The sequence below is a fragment of the Mesoplodon mirus genome (genome assembly GCF_964341445.2).
Source record: "Mesoplodon mirus genome assembly, chromosome: 18".
Lineage (NCBI taxonomy): Eukaryota > Metazoa > Chordata > Mammalia > Artiodactyla > Ziphiidae > Mesoplodon > Mesoplodon mirus.
Window position 1 is genome coordinate 50532567 of NC_138994.1, and position 22436 is coordinate 50555002.

At 42.8% G+C, this 22436-nt stretch overlaps 2 protein-coding genes across 9 annotated transcripts in view; one reads left to right on the forward strand and one right to left on the reverse strand.

The window, feature by feature from the left end:
* Positions 1-10: 10 nt before the first annotated feature.
* Positions 11-13694, reverse strand: SRR (serine racemase). Of its 7 annotated transcripts, none has more exons than XM_082605384.1 (9): positions 13593-13694; positions 10775-10889; positions 5063-5234; positions 3496-3622; positions 3203-3306; positions 1596-1715; positions 1387-1461; positions 572-781; positions 11-239 (listed from the first exon to the last, which is right to left on the reverse strand). In XM_082605384.1, exons 2-9 carry the CDS (start codon positions 10801-10803, stop codon positions 42-44), a joined length of 1035 nt encoding a protein of 344 aa, XP_082461510.1. In that variant the 5' UTR covers positions 10804-10889; positions 13593-13694; the 3' UTR covers positions 11-41. The 7 variants fall into 7 exon arrangements, with proteins under 7 accessions (XP_082461510.1, XP_082461508.1, XP_082461509.1 ...); XM_082605382.1 differs by having other exon boundaries at positions 10775-10912; positions 13593-13650; XM_082605383.1 differs by having other exon boundaries at positions 10775-10912; positions 13553-13632.
* A 102-nt stretch (positions 13695-13796) lies between these two features.
* SMG6 (SMG6 nonsense mediated mRNA decay factor) overlaps positions 13797-22436 on the forward strand; it is a 231900-nt gene continuing 223260 nt past the window's right edge. Inside the window, exons 1-4 of one of the 2 annotated variants that reach the window (XM_082605367.1) lie at positions 13797-13971; positions 16370-18104; positions 18659-18851; positions 19467-19577. In XM_082605367.1, the coding sequence (XP_082461493.1) occupies positions 13884-13971; positions 16370-18104; positions 18659-18851; positions 19467-19577 (2127 nt within the window). In that variant the 5' untranslated portion in view covers positions 13797-13883. Of the gene's footprint in view, positions 13972-14134; positions 14241-16369; positions 18105-18658; positions 18852-19466; positions 19578-22436 lie in introns of those variants that run through there. The other variant, XM_082605368.1, reaches the window with a different exon arrangement.

Below are 22436 nucleotides of genomic sequence, written 5' to 3' on the forward strand. Positions count from 1 at the left end.
CCCTTTTCTTCCTTTTGCACATATTAAACAGAAACAGATTGCTAAAGAGCTGGCTTTTCAGCCTGCTTCACCCAAGTTAGGGAAGTTAAGTCTACATTTCCACCACTGAGCACAATACAAATGTTCTTTACTTCTGTGGAAACTGTTTGAAAATGCTGAGACAGCACAGCGGCCACTCCAACACCAGCTGTAGGTTCAATAAGCAATTTCATCCTCTCCCACACCAGCTGGGTTGCATACTGTTGGTACAGAAGGGAGTAAGAATTAGTGAAATAGGAAAAGGGGAAAGAGCCTAGTTCGTTGGCCTTTATAATTAAAGGCCAGATGGGGATATAATATGCCCCGTCTGAATTTTCCTATTGCTATATGTTTGTGTTTGCCAATGAAGGGCGGGGCTTTTTTCATTCTAACTCTGCTTCTACGGTCTTAATACATCTAGGGCACCCTCCTACGTGTCATGAAATCACCTAGTTGAGTCCCTAGTGGGTGAGTTGCTACTTACAGCAGGAGGGTTTTTTGCCTAAGAAGTTGCTCCATTCTTTTGTTATTTCCTTTCCTCTTGGGGCCTCACCTTAATTTCATCCTCTGTGACAGTGAAGACGTCATCCACGAGGTCCCTTATAATAGGCCAGGTGTTTAAGCCAATGCTGGATCTGACACCATCTGCTATGGTTTCTGGAGGATAGGGATTGGGGGTCAGTTCCCCTTTCAGTTTGGATTGGTAGCAGTCATTTGCATTCAAGGGTTCAGCAGCATATACCTTGACACTAGGTTTCAGAGCCTAGGAAGAGGAATATTAGATAGCTTACAACTAGCCACAGCATTTTGCCCACATGCTTGCAGTAAAATGATTAGTACAGTTAACATATTTCTGCCCAAGAGGCTTTCTTTTAATCGATGTAACGGAAATAAGGCCTTTAAGCACTTGAAATTGTTTTCCACTCTGGCCTCGGTTGCCTAGGTCACAGCTGGTTCTGCTGGTAACTTGGGAAAAGAGTAGCCACTGACTTGGATAGTAGGTTGTTGAGATGGAACTCAGAGGACTGTGAGGGTGCCACTCATTGTAATGGCTTTTGTGCTGTAAAGTTTTCATTAAGAAAAGGGTAGTGAGGGACTTCCCTGGCGGTCCAGTGGTTAAGACTCCGCATTTCCACCGCAAGGGGCACAGGTTCAGTCACTGGGAACTAGGATTCCGTGTGCCGCGCGGCAAAAAAAAAGAAAAAAGGGTAGTGATGAAGAGCAGGGCCTTCTATCTCAAGTGCCAAGGGATGATGAGAAGGAATGGCAATTTGGGGGAATGTTGAGCAGGTATTCACCATGTCCTATGATGTAGAATAAACTATTCTATGCCTGAAGTGGGGAGTCCTCCGGAAGCTGTTTTCTTACCTTAACTGTAATTGCTATTCCAGCAACCATTCCTCCTCCTCCTACAGGTACCACCAGTGCATCTACCAAGGGAACCTTTAATGAAAAGAGTATAAAGTATAAATAGGTCTATTAATAACCAGTTTTATATGTATATATAAAGTAATTGGTTCTGTGGCCAAACAGCATTACCAGTAAGAAGCTAAGTAAGAACTAACTTAAGTTTTTACCTGGTTTAGGACTTCCATGGCAATTGTCCCTTGCCCAGCTATCACTGCAGGCTCCTGGTTGGGATGTACCATGATGCCTTCTGTTTCTTCCACAATTCTTTTTGTAACATTTTCTCTGGACTGAAAGAGTACATTAATTTAGCTTACTTTATTTGTATTTAATAGAGTTCCCAACAAGTTAGATTCAGTCATTTAACACTTTATTTGCCATCTACTTTTTTCAGAATTTGTTTTGGCACTGGGGATGTAACTGAACAAAACAGTCCCTGCACTCAGTGGAGTTACGTTCTAATGTGGTGAGGAGGGGTGGGATATAAGTAAATACATGGTATGTCTAAATTCTTTAGAGAAAAATGAATTTATTTTATATAGGGTGCTCGGGAAGGGCCACTGGTAAAGTGACATTTTAGTAGATTTGAACAAGTCCTGTGTATCTCCAGAACATTCCAAGGCAAGAGTAACAGCAAGTACAAAGACTACAGAGAGGAGTGCTTGGCTTTCTGAGAAACTAAGTGTGGTTGGTGTGGAGTGTTTGGAGGAGAGCAATAGTGGGAGATGAAGTCAGAAAAATAGGAATGGGCCAGTTCATCTGGGCCATAGATGATTGCAAGAACTTTGGTTTCCACTGTGTATGAGATGGGGAACCACTGGAGGATTTTGGGCTGACAGACAAATTCTGAGTGACTAAATGGATAGCTCTGGTTGCTCTTTTGGAAACAAGACTCGTGGGGCAAGGGTGGAAGCAGAGACCAATTAGGAGGCTACTGAATCTAGGTGAGGACTGACATTGGTTTGAATCAGGGTGGTGAAGGTAGAGGCTGTTAGTAGTTGGATTGGGCTTTTCTGGTGGCGCAGTGGTTAAGAATGCACCTGCCAATGCAGGGGACACGGGTTCGAGCCCTGGTCCGGGAAGATCCCACATGCTGCAGAGCAACTCAGCCAGTGCACCACAACTACTGAGCCTGCGCTCTAGAGCCCACGAGCCACAACTACTGAAGCCCGCATGCCTAGAGCCCGTGCTCCGCAACAAGAGAAGCCACCGCAATGAGAAGCCTGTGCACTGCAACAAAGAGTAGCCCCCACTCACCGCAACTAGAGAAAGCCCGCGCGCAGCAACAGACCCAACTCAGCCAAAAATTAATTAATTAATTTAAAAAAAAGTTGGGATTACAGAAATGTTTTGAAAGTAGGACTAAGATTTGGATGTGGGGTATCAGAGTTATCAAAGATGACTCCATGTTTTGAGGATAATGAAGGATAAAAGTTGCCATTTACTGAGATGGGGAAGACTGGAGGTGGAACAGTATTAAGATGAGGAGTTTGGTTTTAGACAGTAAGGTTGAGATGCCTATTAAGGCACCCAAGTGGGAATGTACAAGTCCTGGTTAAGAGCAAAGTTCAGGGCTGGAGTTAGAGCGTAGGTGATATTTTAAACTATGAGACTAATGAGATCATCTGAGTGAGTGTAGGTAGAGAAAAGGTCGTGTGTGCCAACACTTAGAGAAACAATGAAGGAGACAGAAGCTGCAGCCAGTAAGGTAGGAAGAGAAGTTTCATTTTACTATGAAAGCTGTTAAGGTGGTACTGAACATTGCTCTCTTCCTTACCTCATCGCTTTGTTCACTGTATACTATAGAGGCTCCATAGCCTTGTATCGCCAATTTTTTACAGTTGGGTGCTGTTTCGGGCACTACAATATAAGCAGGAATCCCTGGGAGGGAGAAGCATGTTTAGTTAGTACAAATTAGAATTTAGGATAGAAATTTATGTTCAGTTTGCTTGTAATCAGGGACTTGGAAATTTATTCCCACAACTATCACCAACCTCACTGAAAGTTAAGGCTACTTTTCCAGTCCTCTCTGATGAGCCTACCCAGTACCCTGCAAAATTAATCAAGTACCTTGCAATTTGGCAGCATAGGAGAGAGCCTGGCCGTGGTTTCCACTGCTGTGAGTAACAACAGCTTTGGGCTTCTCTTCTGAAGGGGCAGAAATCAAGCCTCTGATTGCATTAAGGGCACCACGAATCTGGAAAAGAGGAATGGTGAATTAATATATTTGATTAAAAATTCTTTTCAAAAAACCAAGGAGCTTTTTTACATTTTTCTCTTCCAATACTGCACATCCACTCCATGACTAAATCTTATTGAGTCTATCTCCTAAATATCTCATGTTCATCTTGGCCACTACCTTGGTGAGGCTTCATTTCTCAACTTGGTATCACCAAATCTCAGCTGATCCTGCCTCAAGGATTATTCTCATCTAATAGTTCGACTAGATTAGGAAAGTGAGCTTTTAAAAAAATAAACGTTACCTTTTTCATTGATTGCCTATTTTTGTAAGAAAAGTACAAATCCCTTACAAGCTGCAGCCTTTCTAAACATATCTACCTCTACCGTTGTAGCCATCCTAAATTGCCTCTAGTTTCCATCCTACCAGGTTAGCTCACACCGCTGTACCTCTTGGCATGCTGATGCCTCTACCTGTAGTTCTTTTCCCTCACTCCCTGATCTGGCTAAAAGTACTCATCCTATAAAACTTGAATCAAACACCACCTGGTTCAACCTCCTTGTTCTCCCAGGCAAAATTAGGTACTTCATTCGTTTCCATGGCCCTTGTTTGTATCTCTTTTAAGGCCCTTGTCATCAACCTATTTTGTCTTCCCCTGCAAGTATGGATACGGGGCAAGGCCTAGCGTACATATACCTAGTATAGTTAGTGAAAATAAATGCTTGATGCGTGATGAATGAAAAATAAACCATGGAAGAAGCAAAGGGCAAAAGAGAATGGAGAAGTTTTTGTTTGTTTAAAATAAAAGTTGTCAGTTAATGGGTATGGAAAAAGGTAAATTCCTGAAATCCTAAAGCTACCACTTAATGGGTACTAAAAATACCTGTTAGGCACAGTGCAAAATGCAGCTTTTCAGATTTTTACCTGAATGGATCTTAAAGTTCAACTAACGGTCAGAGAATTCTGGTAACAAATCAGCACGGAAATCTATCTGTATGCATAGGAGAGGCACTGATGTATTTTGTAGAAAAAGGTCCTGTTATATGAGGGTTGAGCTAGGATTAGATTGTTTATATTCATAATAAGGTATAAACAAATAGTAAGTTGACAAAGTGAATGCTTAAACTTGGCTATATACAGGGTGATCACACGTGTCCAGGTTGATGACTGTGGTCTCGGCTTAATCGTTAGAAGTTCCCCCTTTTCATTCTCAAACATGTCCTAGTTTGGATAGTAAATTGTATGTGATCACCTTAATTATACGGAATTTTAAGATTGTGTAAAAGTGGCTCTTGTCAATGCCATGATGCCAAGTAACCAGGACTTGAGCAAAGGAAAATTTCTACAACCCTTTCTTTAGCTGTAAAAAGATATTAATTGTACCTACCTCACTGGGTGGTCAAGAGAATCAAAGTGGCTTGAAAAAAAACATGATACACTATCAAAAGGGATTGTTACCTTAAAAGATCCAGTTTTCTGGAAGAGTTCACATTTGAAGAAAAGATTGCGCCCTGTTACTTGATTCAAAATGGAGCTTGTTAGCACTGGTGTGAGGTGGATAAAATCTCGAATGTTGATATGTGCTTTTTCAACATCAGCAAAGGAGATGCAGTACTGATCACACATGGTTCTGAAACCCAGGAATAAGAGAGGGGTCAAAGCAAGCCTAGACAATGTGTTTAAAAAAGATTTTGAAAATGCATAACACAGAGCCATGGAATGTACACCACCAAGAGTGAACCATAATGTAAGCTATGGACTTTGGTGCTAATGGCATGTCAATGTAGGTTCAGCTGTAACAAATATACCACTCTGGTGGGGGATGCTGATAATGGGGGAGGCTATACATGTGTGGGGGCCGGGAGTATATGGCAAATTTCTGTTCCCATCAATTTTGCTGTGAACCTTAAACTAAAACAAACAAACAAAAAACCCAAAAAACAACCAAACAAAAATCTTAAGAAAAAAGAAAAAGAAAATGCATAACATAGGAAAATAGACTCAGGGCCTGTGGTGTTAATGTGGGGACTGTCTCCATTACTGGGGTCCAGAATCTCTGCATAAGGGAACTTCTCTTGAAGCTGAGTTTCTTGGTGTATAAGTTTGCTCTGTTGAAACCTCATAGGAGATAACTGGTGATGATTATTGAAGGCTTAAAGCTCAGCCCTCGCCCCTACCATCCATCTCTTGGCACTGCCACTGGTCTCTACATTTTCATGATTGTGAAGCTTGAATAAACTGGGTTCAAAATCTGCTACAAACTTTTATTTAAAAAAAATTTCACAATTTACCAAGGGGAAAAATTGCCTACAATCCTACCATCTTAACAAATTATGTTCACTATGTTTCCTTCTGTTTTTTCAATATACATATATGACAGTTAAAATCAAACCATAAATAACATTTTTACTCCTTTTCCATTTGGCTCATTCTTCAAAGTTTTCATAATTATAATTTTCAGTAACTGTATTATGCTTCCACTTTTTACTATTTTTACTGGAGTGTTTAAACATGAAGTTTCGGGGCTTCCCTGGTGGCGCAGTGGTTGAGAGTCCGCCTGCCGATGCAGGGGACGTGGGTTCGTGCCCCTGTCCGGGAGGATCCCACATGCCGCGGAGCGGCTGGGCCCGTGAGCCATGGCCGCTGGGCCTGCGTGTCCAGAGCCTGTGCTCCGCAACGGGAGAGGCCACAACAGTGAGAGGCCCGCGTAATGTAAAAAAAAAAAAAAAAATAAAAATAAAAATAAACATGAAGTTTCTCTTTATTTTTCCTTATTAACAAAGGTAATGTATGTTCAAAAGAAAAACAATTTAATCTGCTTTCCTCTCCAAAGACAATTGCTACCGAAGCTCTGTTGTCTTTCTTTCCAGGCCCACATACATATGCAGACAAAACTTTTTTGACAGGTTTGTTAACTTGCTTTTTTCAGACAATATATCTATGAATCTTTGCTTATCAATAGATATGTGACTTTTTATGTTTATTTGATGTGGAACAATTTTTAAAGTCTTTATTGAATTTGTTATAATATTGCTTCTGTTTTTTATGTTTTGTCCTTTTTGGCCGCGAGGCACGTGGTATCTTAGCTCCCCGACCAGGGATTGAACCTGCATCCCCTGCATTGGCAGGCAAAGTCTTAAACATTGGACTGCCAGGGAAATCACTTGGTGATTTCTAGTGACATGACTTACTAGTACTTCTTTTTACAAAAATACCATAGTTTTAGATAACTCTGTTGTTGAACATTTAGCTTTTTTTTTTTTTTTTGGCTATGATAAATAATGATGCAATGAACAGCCTTGTTGCAAGATCTCTGTTTATCTCTATACATGCTTTGAGTAGATTCCACCAGCGGTATTTTACATTAAAAGGCATACACGCTTCTAAGGCTTTTGATACCACTGCCAAACTGATCTCTAGAAGAGTTATAGATTCTATCAATTTATACTCCAACAGCACTTTCTAAGGAATGACTATTTTCCTTCACCCTCACTGTATCATTTTTATCTGTCAATTTAATGAAGTATGTCTAGTAGTTTACATTTCTTTAATTACTAGTGACAACTTATTTTATTGAAGGTTGATTTACAAAGTTGTTAATTTCTGCTGTACAGCAAAGCGATTCTGTTATACATATACATACCTTCTTTTTCATATTCTTTTCCATTATGGTTTATCACAGGATATTTAGCATAGTTCTCTGTGCTGTAGGACCTTGTTGTTTATGCATTATTTTTTTTATATGCATAAATTTATTTATTTATTTATTTATTTATTTATTTATTTATGGCTGCGTTGGATCTTCATTGCTGCACTCGGGCTTTCTCTAGTTGGCGGTGAGCAGGGGCTACCCTTCGTTGCGGTGCCCGAGCTTCTCATTGCGGTGGCTTCTCTTTTTTTTTTTTTGTGGTACGCGGGCCTCTCACTGTTGCGGCCTTTCCCATTGCGGAGCACAGGCTCCGGACACGCAGGCTCAGCGGCCACGGCTCACGGGCCTAGCCGCTCCGCGGCATGTGGGATCTTCCCAGACTGGGGCACGAACCCGTGTCCCCTGCATCGGCAGGCGGACTCTCAACCACTGCGCCACCAGGGAAGTCCCTGAACATTTTTTCTGTATACTTACTGGCTACTAATTCTTTTGCGAACCTTTAACATACCATTTACTGACTGAATCACCCTTTCCTTTGAAATACATTTATAAAAAATTAAGTATCTATTAATGCTTGGGGTTTTCTGGATTTAGTATTTTGTTCCATCGATCAGACTGCCAATTCCTTTCCCAGTTGTTAATTGTATTAATATGTTCTTCCCTGATTTCTCTTTCTAAAATTTATTGGCTTTTCTCACACACCAATTCTTCCAAATGAATTTCAGAAATCCTTTACCAAGGTTGCCAAAAATCCCACTGTACAATCTACAAATGAATTGGGGGCATGATTGACATGTAAAAATATTGAGTCTCCCCATCCATTAACATGGGTGTCTTTTAATTTAGTAGTCTTTTTGTTTTAGGTTTCTTAGTAAAGTTATCATAATTTATTTATGCCCTGTATAGATCTGATTAAATTTATGCCTAAGTATATTTTTGTTGCTTTTGAGATAAGGCATTTTTAAAATTAGACTTTTAAACTGCTTACTGATGATGTATATGAAAGCTAATAATTTTTGTATATTTATCATGTAATAGGATACTTTACCAGATTATCTTATTAGATCTGTTTTACAGTTTATTCTCTAAACAATCATGCTATCTGCAAATAAATTCGTCTTTACCTTAAAAATGTACCTCTCGTAACTTTTTCAATGACTTCATAGTTACTGGTTTATATGGATTTGCCATCTCCTCCTGAATTAATTTCAGTTAATTTTTTTTGTAAAATCACTTAATTTAAAATTTATTAGTATAAAGCTGTACATATTAATATTTCTAAGTATTTTTCATATCTGTGGTATTCATTCATTCAACAAATTTGAGCACCTTCTGTGTCAGATACTGTTTGATCTGGGGATATAGTATTAGAAAAGTAGACTTGTTCCTCCTCTCATAAAGATTACAATGTATTGGAGAGGTGTCTAACAAAAAATCCAATTAAATATGTATTTACAAACATTGATGTGTTAACTTAGGGAAGTGTATTATGATAGGATACTATAGTGGGAGGCCTTATTTAGATCAGTGAAGGAGGTCAATGAAGACCCTCTATGTAGAAGTGAATTTTTTTATTTTGTGAATAATTAGTTTTTTTTTTCTTGAGAAGTAAAATTAAATTATGACCTAAAAGATGAATGGGCAGAGTAGTGGGGAAAGTGTTTCAGGTAGAGGGAATATTATGTGAAGGCTTTAAGGAGGGAAAGAGATTGGCATTTTCCAGGAATTAAAAGGTCAATGTATCTGAAAACGTGATCAATGGGAAATGTGATAAGAGATAAGGAGAGTGAAGTTGGCAGAGTCTAGATCAAAAGGGACCATGACTCATGGAATTTTTTTTTTGCCGCACCTCATGGCATGCAGAACTTCCCAGACCAGGGATTAAACCCACGCCCCTGGCAGTGGAAGCGTGGAGTCTTAACCAATGGACCACCAGGGAAGTCCATGGATTTTTTTTAAGAGCAATAAAATGCCATTGGACTTGTGGTTACCAGGGGAGGGGGCGGGGAGGAATAAATTGGGAGATTGGGACTGACATATACACACCACTATATATAAAATAACTAATAAAGACCTACTGTATAGCAGAGAACGCTACTCAATACTCTGTAATGACATATATGGGAAAGAATCTAAAAAAGAGTTCACTTTGCTGTACAGTGGAAACTAACACAACATTGTAAATCAACTGTACTCCAATAAAAATTTTTTTAAAAATGTCATTGGAGAATTCTGAGCAGGTGACATGTTAGAATCTATATTTACAGAAAATCACTTGCTACATTGCAATGAATGAAAAGGAAAGAGATAAGAGTGGAATCAAGGTATCCAGTTACGAAGTATTACAGTTGTCCACACGAAAAACAACAGGGGGGCTTGGATGGTGAAAGTGGAGGTAGAAAAAAATAATCATTCAAGATACATTTTGGAAAAACAAACCCATCAAAAAATGGGCGAAGGACTTGAATAGACATTTCTCCAAAAAAGATATACAAAGGGCTAACAAGCACATGAAAAGATGCTCAACATCATTAATCATTAGAGAAATGCAAATCAAAACCACAATGAGATACCACCTTATGCCTATTAGGATGGCTACTATTTAAAAAAACCCCACACTGGGAAAATAACAGGCGTTGGCAGGATGTAGAAAAACCGGAGTCCTTGTGCACTGTTGGTAGAAATGTAAAATGGTGCAGTTGCTGTGGAAAACAGTGTGGTAGTTCCTCAAAAAATCAAACAGTATTACCATATAATCCAGCAATTCCACTTCTGGTTATATACCCAAAAGAATTCAATGAGGGTCTCAAAGACATATTTGTACACCTATATTCATAGCAGCATTATTTGCAATAGCCAAAAGGTGGAAGCAACCCACGTATCCAGCGACAGATAAATGGATAAACAAAATGTGATATAGACATACAACGAAATATTATTTAGCCTTAAAAAAGTAAATTCTGACATGTGCTATAACATGGATGAATCCTGGGGATATTATGCCAATTGAAATAAGCCAGTCACAGAAAGACGAATATCATATGGTTACACTCATGTGAGGTACCTAGAGTAGTCAAATTCATAGAAAGTAGAACGGTGATTGTAAGAGGCTGTGGGGAGGAGGGGGCAATAGGAAGTTGTTGTTCAATGGGTACAGTTTCAGTTTTGCAAGATGAAAAGAGTTCTGGAGATTGGCTGTACAACAATGTGAATGTACTTAACACTACTGAACTGTACACTTAAAAATGGTCACGTATATTTCATGTTACGTGTATTTTACCACAATTAAAAAACACACACGCACATACATTTTGGAGATTATAATTAGTTAGACCTCTTGGTTACGAGTGATAGAACCCCAATTTGAACTGGCTTAGGCACAAGAGGGAGGTGATGAGAATTTACTGGCTCATGGAATCCAAGGAAGAGTTGAACCACGGGAAGGGCAGGAACATGGCACATCAGGAACAACTGGAACTAGGGACTTTGAGATTTTCCAGGACTTTCTCATTGTTTCTCACCTCTGCTGCTTTCTGCATGTCGGCTTCATTCTTTTCACTGCAGACCAGCTGGTTCCGCATGGCAGGACACATGGCTGCTGACAGCTCCTGTGTTTTACATTTTACGGCTTCCAAACTGGAGAGGGATTTTCTTTTTTTCTTAGTTTCAGTTAAAAAAATTCTGGGTAAGGACTCTGATTGGTCCATCTAGGCCCAGGACCAGTGGCCAAGGGTGTGAGGTCATTTAAGACAATACTATGCAATAGAAGTATTTACAGAAACATGAAACAGAAACAATGATTTCTATAACACAATATCAAATATGTACATTTAAAACACATACATATACAAAACAATACTGTATATTATTCAAAGATACATGTATATCCAAGGACATGTATCAAACACATTAGAGTGGCTACTGAAGGAAGAGGGAAGGAACATGACTGGGAATTGGAATGAAGGAAAAAAAGATAAAATGAGAAAGGTCTTGTTGATGATAATGTGAACTGAACAGCAGGACTGCCTCAAATCTCTGCACCTGAGGGAAAAATAGGAGCAAATGAAGGGAGTAAAAGAGGAAAGAAAGGAAAAAAGGAAATAGAAAAAGGAAAAGAGAAAGTACTTCTGAGTGAGAGTAAGGGACAGTTTTCAAGAGAAAAGGAAGGTGAAAATGTTGAGGTGATGAACTCCATACGTCACCACTACAGATATAGAAGAGACATATCCTGATATTGGATTGAATGTAGGGACTGAAGGAGAGGGAGGTGTCAAGGATAACTCTTGGGTTTCGACTTAGATGGTGGTATAATTTACTGAGATATAAGGCTGGCAAAGAAACAAATATTTTAGGGGAAAATCAGAGATTTGATGAGCTAAGTTTGCATTACCTATGAAGCATTTGGTAGGATGTCTTTTGAATTTTCAAATTTTTTTTGCCAGAAATGTGTCTATTTTCATGTCCATTTCTGAAGGATGAGTGCTTCAATTTATCAAGTGCTGTTCTTTTTCCTTTATTATTTCTGATTTTATCTTTATTTCTTCCTTCTATTTTTATTTTCTTTTTCTACCCTTGTTGAATACGTAGCTTATTAATTTTCATTCTTTTTACTTATTTATTTATTTATTTGGGTGCACTGTGCAGCTTGTGGGATCTTAGTTCCCCAACCAGGGATCAAACCCGGGCCCTTGGCAGTGAGATCTTGGAGTCCTAACCACTGGACTGCCAGGGAATTCCCAAGATAACCATTTAAAAAAGTTCGGTATGTATTCTTCCACATCTTTTTTTATGTATTTATATAGAAATTTACATATGCAATAAATGGTTTTGCTGCACTCAGACAGAACCATACTCTATATCTTGTTCTGCAATTGGCTTAAAAAATTAACAATGTATCTTGAATATATCAGCACATATTTTAATTCTTTAAACTCAGCTTTCATTGTGATACAGGTCTAAATATGGTTGTCTTTTCACTTATTTCTACCTGGTATTTCATGAACCCTTTAAATCTGAGGGTTGAATTTAAGTCTTAAATCCAAATTTTCCATCAACTTAGTAAATTTTCTTCTATTATATATTTGATTATTGCTCCTCCTCAGTCAGTTCTGTTATCACCTTCTGGACTCATATTTGATTATTAGTTTTCCGGATCCATTCTCCGTATCTCGTACCTTTACCTCTCAATAGTTTCTATCTATTATATTTTCCCTCTGAGTTCTCATAAAATTTTTTGAGCTGGTTTAACTTTTGGCATATCTCATCTGCAGCTCACTGATACTGCTGTATTAATTTGGCAATGGTGTTTTTCCTAAGAAAGTTTTCTTCACATTATTTTTCCATTAAAAAAAAACTGTTGCAATGTCCTCGTCAATTTCACTATGAAAACAAATTAGTTTTAAACATTTTTTTCCTATTTCTTTCATATCTGTTTTAAAGATTGCCATTTGCTCTGACCACTCCAATCACTCCCTTCTTTTGCTATCTATTGACTTTCTCCATCTGTTGAGAACTTCGTGGAGGCGAAGCGTCTACCACCTAATAGGAATTGCATGAGTTGTCAGAGATTGTTTAAATCTTTTAAGCCCAGTCCAAGGAATAATCGGTAACTATTCTTTGATGGTGTAGAGGTCCAATAGGTTGTGTGGGACTGGGAAGGAGCAAGAGGTGGAGGGAAGCAGCCTTGCCAGAGGAGGGAGTTCCACCACAGTTCTGAACACGGGGCTCATGAACAAACAGGTAAAGTACCAGTCTTCAGATCCAGTTACATTTTAAAGATGAAAAAAAAAAAAATCAACCTGAGATCCAGGAAAGTCAAGTAATTTTTCCCAGAATCCACAGTGATACAGAAATTCCCAAATCGACTCATAACACCTCCTGACTTATTTCCACACAACCCCTTCCCTCAGCAAGAGCCATCTATACTGTATTTAAAAAAAAAAAAGTCACGAACTTTGGGATGTACATTGCCATAAAGGAAAAGACTTTTGAGTCTCTGGTAATTATCGATTACCCTGGGCAATTTGCTACGGTTCTCTGGGATTCAGTTTCCTCATCTTAAAAAAAAAGAAAGAAAGAAAGAAAAAAGGGGGGCATAATACTAACTATCCTACAAAATCTTGAAGGTCGCAAAGTAAAAGCCTGGGGCAGTAGTCCGGGCCTGTGGCGGGAGACCCTGGCCTAAGATGACTGGAAAGGGCCGGACGGTGGAGGCCCCCGTCAACCCGAGCCCCAGGCTGGTACCGGTGTCCTCAAAGGCCACCACAGCAGCAAGAGCAGCCACCGCAGCGAACGCCCACCTTGCCTGGCCTGGCTCGGCCGGGCCAGACCTCACCTCACCTCCCAGGCGCCGCGCCTCCAACTCCAGCCTCAGCGCACCTTCCCGGCCACACCTCTGCGCACGCGCGGCGCCCGCCTGCCCCGCCCAGGCTTGCGGCCCGCCTCTTCCCGACCGAACGTGCGTTAGGCGCTTTTCCTCCCAGTGCGGCCACCGTCGTTTGGGGAGGGGAGCGGGAGTGGGCGGGGAAAAGGGTGGGAGGTGGGTGAGCGCGCGCGCCGCCCGTTCGTCGTGGTTTCCTGGCTGCGCGCGGCGCTGGCGGAGTAGCTGCAGCTGTAGCAGCAGCCGCGAAGATGGCGGAGGGGTTGGAGCGTGTCCGGATCTCCGCGTCGGAGCTGCGAGGGATCCTGGCCACTCTGGCTCCGCAGGCCGGGAGCAGAGGTGAGTCGCGCCGCCCAGCTCCTGGGCCGGGCCTGCCCGCCCCGCCTCCCTCTCCTCCTCTGCCTCCTCCCCGCTCAGTTCGCGGCGCTCCAGAGCCCCCGCCCCTTCCCCCAACAGTGGGGGCGGGGGCCGAGGGCGGTCCCTCCCCGCTCTACCAGCCAGAGAGCCGGTGTGGGGTCGGGCTCTGCCGGGTCGGGCTCTGCCAGCTCCGGCCGCTCCGGGAGAGCGCAGCCCGGGTTCCTTCCTCCGCCCCCTTTCTCACGGCGAAGGTGACTGTTCCCCATTGCCCCAGCTCTCTCACAGGATTCCCAGCCGTCAGGGGACGCGGAAAGGAGTGGGCTCCGGGGTCTGGTGGAGGCCCCCGGGGTGTATGGTTCCCCGAGGAGTCATCCGTAGGCCTGCCCCGTCGTTTCTTTAGCGTTGGAAGGAGCTGGGAACATCGAGGAGGAAGGTTCAACAGCTTGGGACTTCCTTGCTGAACTTTTTTCCCCCAAGGCAGGCTTCTGAAGGCTGCGCCACCGGAGGGATCCAGGATCTCAGAGAGTTGACTCTACTCTGGTTTGGCTTTGGCATGTGTGGGAGCAGTTTTTATCAGGGAGAATGTTCAGCTTGCAAGTTAAAGTCTCCAGCCACACCAGGAAAGCACCAAGGAAGATTCTGGTGTCTCACCTCTCTTGGGTTAGGCAGTGGAGTCGTGTAGAATGGTAGTTATATTCCTGCAGGCTTGTGGCAGAAGTCTGTGAAATTGGTTTTCATGGGTCGTGTGCATTGGATTACTCAGGTTTTCTCCCTCCTCTCTTGGAAAGTGGTAGTGGCTCTTCCCACCCCACCCCCCAGCTTACACAGGCTGCTGAGGGTGTGCTGTTCTGGAGTTAACTGCTTTACCTTTGTTCGTAGTGGATGAAGCAGTCTTTTAGACTTCAGAAAATACTGAGGCAGTATCTTAAACTTCAGGGTTTTGTGGTTTTGTTTTTTTTCCAATTTCGTTACACCCATGGGTATAAATGCTGGAGCCTGTGATCCCTGTTATGAGCTTGTTTGCATTTGTGTTTATAGAACAGTAGTAGGATTTTCTATAACATTCCATTTTGAGTGTACTCAGTAATCTCACTAATTCCTGTTTCTTCCCCACTGAACAGTTTAGTGGCTATTTACAGTAGACTCTCCCCTTAACAGATAAACGTAACAGGTAAAAAAATTGATGTTTGCTTATCTGTCATTCTGTAAGTTCCTGGAGCCTGGAGAGTGGTTTCTAAAGTCTTGTTCTCTTATTCTTGAGTGCCCCAGTCGTTGGTATTTTGAGAGCATGTCACAATACTTCCATCATCTTCCAGGGAAAGCTCCGTTATGGAACTTTTTCCTTCTCATATAACATCATCATAGTAGCAGTTAGTCTCAGTATTCTAATGATGACAGTTTGAGCAGTATTTCCTTGGAAGGACCCTTCTGGCTGCTGTTAGAGAGTTGGTGAGCATGAGTGGAGTTGAAGAATGTGAAAGGAACTGCTTCCTGTTTGCTTCAACAGGAGGTATGTGATTGGGTGGTTGAAATCCTAAAGAAGAGGATTGTCCTGGCCAAGTTCAGTGACTGGAGTTGCAAATTTTTTCTCCAGAGATGTCCAGAACTGTGGATTGTTATGCATACTCCTCTTTTTCGCTGCCCTCCCCCCTCCCCGCCCCCGACCCCTTAATATGTTAAAAGGACTCAGCCACACTGGAAAAATGTTAGAGGCAGAAGAGACCAAGATGGAGCTGAGGGCTCTATAGCAGAGAATAGTCCAATGCAGAACTGGTTAGAGATCTTTTATTCTATCAATGATTAGATAGTTTGGGGTCTTGTGGATCCAAATATGATTTGGGTAACAAGAGAATGTAGGTTTTATTCCTTGTTTCCCCAACTCAGGTGTAGGTAGCTCCAACACAGTTAAGTTCTTAGTTTTGCCAGTTGCTGAACAAATATTGTAAACCTAGTAGAATTTCTGTTTCTGCAGAAATTTCCTTCCTTGTCCACCAGTATTAACATATCAATGTGTAATTCTTTCTTGACTTTTTTTTTTAATGTTTGTTTATTTTTTGGCTGCATCGGGTCTTAGTTGTGGCATGTGGGGTCTCTTGTTATGGCATGTGGGCTCTTCATTGCAGTGCACGTGGGCTTCTCTCTAGTTGTGGCACGCAGGATCATTAGTTGTGGTGCGCGGGCCTAGTTGCCCCGTGGCACGTGGAATCTTAGTTCCCTGACCAGGGATCGAACCCGTGTCCCCTGCACTGGCAGGTGGATACCTAACCACAGGACCACCAGGGAAGTCCCTCTTGCTTGACTTTTAATGACAATTCCTTTTCCTTTCCTTCCCCTTTATTCTTCTACCTCTTCCTCCCCAACACTCTCTCCAACATCACAGAAAACATGAAGGAGCCCAGGCAGCGCAAAGATAACAGGCGCCCAGATCTGGAAATCTATAAGCCTGGTCTTTCCCGACTAAGGAACAGACCTAAAACCAAGGAACCCTCTGGAGGTCACGAATTTAAGGATGAAATTGTTAATGACAGAGATTCTTCTGCTGTTGGAAGTGGTACACAGCTCATTAAAGATGTCTGCAAAGACAGCCCACAGCAAAATGGTCCTGTAGACCCAGAAAATACTCGGGCACAGGAGTCTTTTCCTAGGACTGTTGGACAAGAGGATCGAAGTCTAAGAATTATCAAGAGAACAAAGAAACCTGACATGCAGATCTATCAGCCTGGAAGGCGTTTGCAGACTGGTACCAAAGAATCGACCAGCAGGGTGGATGAGGAAGAAATCCTCAACCAGGTAGAACAACTGAGAGTAGAGGAAGATGCACGTAGGGGAAATGTGAAGGAGGAGGTTGTGAACAAGCCAGACAAAGAGGAGGCAGAAAAGAGCCTAAGTGGTGACAGGATAAGGGCTGCAAAGGGGGAAAGAGGAAAGAGGGTTGAAAAAGGGGAGGGCGTGAAGAAGGTGAATGATGACCCAGCTCAGGGGAAGCCAGGTTCTGTGAAGCGCTACTCCCGCTCAGACAAACGAAGGAACCGCCTCCGCACTTGCAGTACCAGCTCAGCGGGTAGCAGCAACAGTGCCGAGGGGACTGGCCTGACTGGTGATGGAAGTCGCCGCCGCCGCCAAGATCGGACCAAGGAGAGGCCACGACTGAAGAAACAAGTATCTGTGTCCTCAACTGACTCCTTGGATGAGGACAGAATTGATGAGTCTGATGGGCCACGGAGGAGCTCAGAAAGGAAGAAACATTTAGAAAGGAGCTGGTCTGGCTGTGGGGAGGGAGAGCAGAAAAGCAGTGGTAAAGAAAATCGAGGCACTCTTCGTGTTACTTTTGATGCAGAAACCATGAACAAAGATTCCGCCGTGGTGAGGTCAGCCAGGGAGGATTCGGATAGGTTGAAGTCAGACAGAGGCTCGAGCAGTGGGGGCAAAGGCTCTGAGAAGCAGGAGTACAAAAACCTGAGACAAGAACTTCGGGGTCGTGGCCGCGGCATTCTGATTCTGCCTGCCCATACCACCCTGTCTGTCAATTCAGCCGGTTCTCCAGAGTCTACGCCTTTGGGACCTCGGCTTTTATTTGGATCTGGTAGTAAGGGATCTCGGAGTTGGGGCCGAGGAGGCACCACTCGACGATTGTGGGACCCAAACAATCCTGATCAGAAACCTGCTCTAAAGAGCCAGACACCGCAGCTACATTTCTTGGACACTGATGACGAAGTCAGCCCTACCTCTTGGGGTGACTCACGCCAGGCCCAAGCATCTTACTATAAGTTTCAAAACTCAGACAACCCTTATTATTACCCCCGGACACCAGGCCCCACCTCCCAGTATCCTTACACAGGCTATAGCCCTCTGCAGTACCCGGTGGGCCCTACAAATGGTGTGTACCCAGCGCCTTACTACCCAGGCTACCCAACCCCATCAGGACAGTATGTCTGTAGCCCCCTCCCTGCCAGCACCATGAGTCCTGAGGAGATGGAGCAACACATGAGGAACATGCAGCAACAGGAACTACATCGGCTTCTCCGGGTGGCTGACAACCAAGAACTGCAGCTCAGCAACCTGCTCTCCAGGGACCGCATCAGTCCTGAGGGCCTGGAGAAGATGGCTCAGCTCAGGTACGGTGGGTTCCGTCCTGGCTAGAGGGGAATGGGGATAAGCTGGAGGTGTGCAGGCCCCCATGGCTGAGGAAGGTAGAAACCTTTTAGGTAAGCTGCCGGGTGTTATCTCCCTTTCACATTGATTTTTGTAAGGGAAGGGGAGTTGGAAAAAGAACGGAACAGAACATTTTGTTTCTAGTCCTAGAAATGATTATGTTTCCCACTTTTTCTTTAAGAAGAAAAAAATCTTTAAGAGAACATGGAATCTGGATATGGAAAAGGAAAGACTTTCTAAAGTGCCAAGAAATGAACAACATGTAACTTGTGGTGAAGGTTTTACTTTGGCTGTTAAATTTAGGTGGAGGCATATGGGGAAGAACTACTTTCCTAGACATAACTGTCTTTAGAATGACATTCTGCTGTGCAGAATGGAAACTAGAGTGAGTACTATACCTGGTGGCATTTTGGATTTCCTGCCAAGGAAGGTGTTTGATTTGTAGGAACCTCAGATCTTGGGTCTAGCCTTTGCTGTGGTATATTTGGAGCTAGAAGTTGCATGTGTTTTATTCCAGAGCTGAACTGCTGCAGCTGTATGAGCGCTGTATTCTATTAGATATTGAGTTCTCTGATAATCAGAATGTGGATCAGATCCTGTGGAAGAGTGCTTTCTATCAGGTGATTGAGAAGTTCAGGCAGCTTCTCAAGGATCCGAATGTTGAGAACCCAGAACAGATTCGGAACAGACTTTTGGAGCTCTTGGATGAGGTAAACCATCATCTTTATGTCCTCAGGGTAAAGACTTCAACATCCTTTAGTTGTGATGGGTTTTTACCACCCAAAATACTATGTTTTATAACAGAACATTGACAACAAACTGTATGCTCTTTTCTTGGGTTTAGGCCTACCCTACATCTGTTACTTCCTGACACCATAGTTTACTGACAATTGGAGTTAGTTTTGAGTTTGGAAGCTTTCTGAATGCCTTAGCTGGGGGGGGGGGGGGGGGGGGTGTGTGTGTGTGTGTGTGTGTGTGTGTGTGTGTGTGTGTGTGTGTGTGTGTGTGTGTGTGTGTGTGTGTGTGTGTGTGTGTGTGTGTGTGTGTGTGTGTGTGTGTGTGTGTGTGTGTGTGTGTGTGTGTGTGTGTGTGTGTGTGTGTGTGTGTGTGTGTGTGTGTGTTTTCATATCTTTAAAACCACTGAAAGGCTTATGCTATCAATTTGTCTTGTGCTTAGTTGGTGGCCACTAAATACTGTATATGCCTCCTTTTACATCAGATGGCTGAGCATTAACAAAACTGTGAAAGGGTCACTTGCCCCACTTTCTGGGTAGATTGGATCAGAACAGCCTGATTCGGCTGATTCTTATTTTTTCTCTTTATAGGGTAGTGACTTCTTTGATAGTTTGCTTCAGAAGCTGCAGGTTACTTACAAGTTCAAACTGGAGGACTACATGGACGGTCTTGCCATTCGCAGCAAGCCATTACGAAAGACAGTAAGCCAGCTTCTTTACCTTAAATTTGTTCACTCACTTAGTAAACATTTATCTGGTGTTAGTTATGTGCTAGGCACTATGCTAGGTGCTGAGTATACAAGAATGAAAGATACAGCCCTCTGGGGGAACAGACCAGTTAAACCAACAACTCTAATGTAATGTCAGGAGTACTACAGCAGTGGCATATATAGAGTGTTGAAGGGGCATGGAAGGAATTGAATCTGCTTTAGACTGGTGGGGGTCAAGGAAGGTTTCTTAGAGACTGTCAAGTTGAGTTTTGAAACATGACTAGGAGTGGAAGGGGCAGTTTTGGCACAGGGCGCAGTGAGAGACTCATGCCTCGTTGGGAAAGTACAAGAGGTCAGCATGCTGTTGTCTGTAACGTGGATTGGGCTGTTGGAGGAGGTAAAGCTGATGAAGTAGGAAGGGATGGATCATAATCTCTTACATGCCACGCTGAAGAGCTTGGATTTTTTCCTGAAAGCAGTGAGGAGCTATTGATCGATTTTCAACAAATGGATAGCATAGATTTGTTCTTGGAACCAGTCACTCTGGCAAATGGATGAGTTTGGGCCAGAGTAGAAGTAGGAGGGTCAGGCGTGGGCCTGAACTGAGGTAGAGGTGGTGGAGGTGGAGAAGAGGAGACAGCTTGGAAAGATATAAGGGGGTAGAATTGAATTGCTGGCTGGTGAGCTGTGAATGATGAGATGGGAGGCATGAGGAGACCAGATCATCTCCCATATTGTGCCCTAGGAGAGAGGCTGGGAAGGAAGAGGTTAGTTTAGTTTTGGATCAGCTTAGGTGGAGGAACTTGAAGATGAACAAATGAATGTTATGGTCTGTCTGGAGCTCAGGAGAAAGAGCTGGGCTGGTGATAGAGATTCAGAAGTCATCAATGTGGAGGTGATAGTTGAAGCAGAAGTTGGGAAACTAGGAAAGCTAGCCAGAGAGCAGGGGGTCAGATTTTTAAAGTGGTGGTGGGTAAAATTGTCAAGTGCTGTAAAATCCTCAAATGTTAAGACTACTAAAAACTGTCCATTGGATTGGATGACCTTACCACGAGTTATATTAGTTGGAGAGGATGGAAACCAGATAGTCGTGAGTGAGAAGTGGGGCAGCAGGTATAATGAGAGGGTAACTTAGACTGTTCTTTTAAGAAGGCTGTGAAGGCAAGAAGGGAAGATAGTAGTCAAAGACAGAGTGTCAAGAGAAGTTTGCTTCTAAGCTTGGAGAGACTTTAGCGTAATTACATGTTGAGAGGAAAGGGCCGGGGGAGAGGAAGAGGTTGATTCATTAGAGAAAGGAGTGTGATTTATGGAACAGAGGCTTCCTCTTGCCTTTCTGCTCCTTCTGATGAACTGCCGTGCACGGGTTCTATTACTCGTCAGCAAGTATCTGTTGAGTCCCTCCTCCATGCCAGGTGCCATTCTAGGCACACCTAATTCAGTGTGGAACGAGAAAGCCATGTTCCCAGCTCTGAGTTTAGAGTTTGATTAGGGATGAGTACAGGTGTTGCGTTGGTAATTTGCAGATGCACTGACTTCCGCAGAGGATGTTGGGGGGTGTGGTGTGAAGGGGCTTGGAGGATCATAGAGGCCTGAGGAAGTCACAGTTAAGCAGAGGCTGAAGACCGGAGACGTTGGCCAGGTGAAAGGTGTATTCTCGGCAATAGGAACGGTGCATGTGAAGGTCCTGCAGTGGGAGAAGCACCATGTGATAAAGCACCACTGAGAAAAGCCTAGTCTGAGGCACAGAGAGTGAGAGGGGAAGTGGTGCTGGAGAGGTGAGCAGAGGCTGGACCATCTAGTACTTTATTCTGAGGATAGTGGAGAGCCTTTGGCCAAATTTGTTTTTTTTCCTTCCCCCCGTTGAGGTAGCAAAGTGGCTGTAGAGTGGAAACATAGCAGTTTCCTTGGTGCTTTACCAGTTAAATAGCAAGGATTCTTGGTGTTCATTCATAGGGAGAATGTGTGGAGCCGTCAGAACTCTGAAGGTGTATGACATGTAGTGATGTATAACTTTGCCGAGGCATACTTTTGAGTTATATGTTAGCAGGATGATGTGCAGTAGCTACTCACTTAGCTAGTAAATGAGCCTTCCTGTGGGGTCAGTATCTACTTCTTTATTCAGTGACATGGTAATTTCTTGTCTGTGGGTGGAGTGGTATTATATCTTATGAAGTGATGTTCCTTAGGAAGGTTTTTTTGGTTGGGTACGTGTCTTGGGATTGTTAAGGGTTTACTCTTTTGTTTTCTCACTGAGTGACAGACGCCAAGCCCATCAGTGAGGAAACATGTAGTATTACTCAGTCCTGGCACGTTGTAGGTGTTTGCTAAAGGGTAACTTACTGTTTTAGGGAACTATTACTGTCTTGCAAAGGGGATGCAATGCAGTAACACAATACAGTGGTATTAACAGTTTGAGGAGAGAAAGATGACGGCAGGAAAAGAACAGAGTAAACAATTATTTTAATATTTGTATATCACTTTTTTTTTTTTTGGCCGCACTGCGTGGCTTGTGGGATCTTGGTTCCCCAACCAGGGAACAAACCCAGGCCCACAGCAGTGAAAGCATCGAGTTCTAACCACTGGACCTCCAGGGAATTCCCTGTATGTCACTTTATAATTTGTATTTTTACACTTATTCCCTACAGTTTCCCTGTGAAATAGGTATTTTTATATTCCGATGAAGAAACTGAGTCCCAAAGACTTACTTGAGATCACACAGCTACTACAAAGAGAGTCAGAATGTTTTCTTCCACTTGACTGGGACTCGAAATAAGGATGACCTCCTCTCCCTTTTGCACTCTTTCTCAGTAAATTTTGCATCACATTGTTGGCTTTTTTTTCTAGTCAAGGT

Bases quoted from the DNA above. Each gene is read 5' to 3' on its own strand.
- SRR (XM_082605384.1), bottom strand. From the start codon at position 10,803: ATGAAGCCGACATGCAGAAAGCAGCAGAG. The intron at 3,307-3,495 runs GTACTTGATTAA...TCTCCCTCCCAG, and splicing joins CTATGCTGCCAAATTGCAAG to GGATTCCTGCTTATATTGTA. The intron at 782-1,386 runs GTAAGAAAACAG...TCCTCTTCCTAG, and splicing joins GAATAGCAATTACAGTTAAG to GCTCTGAAACCTAGTGTCAA.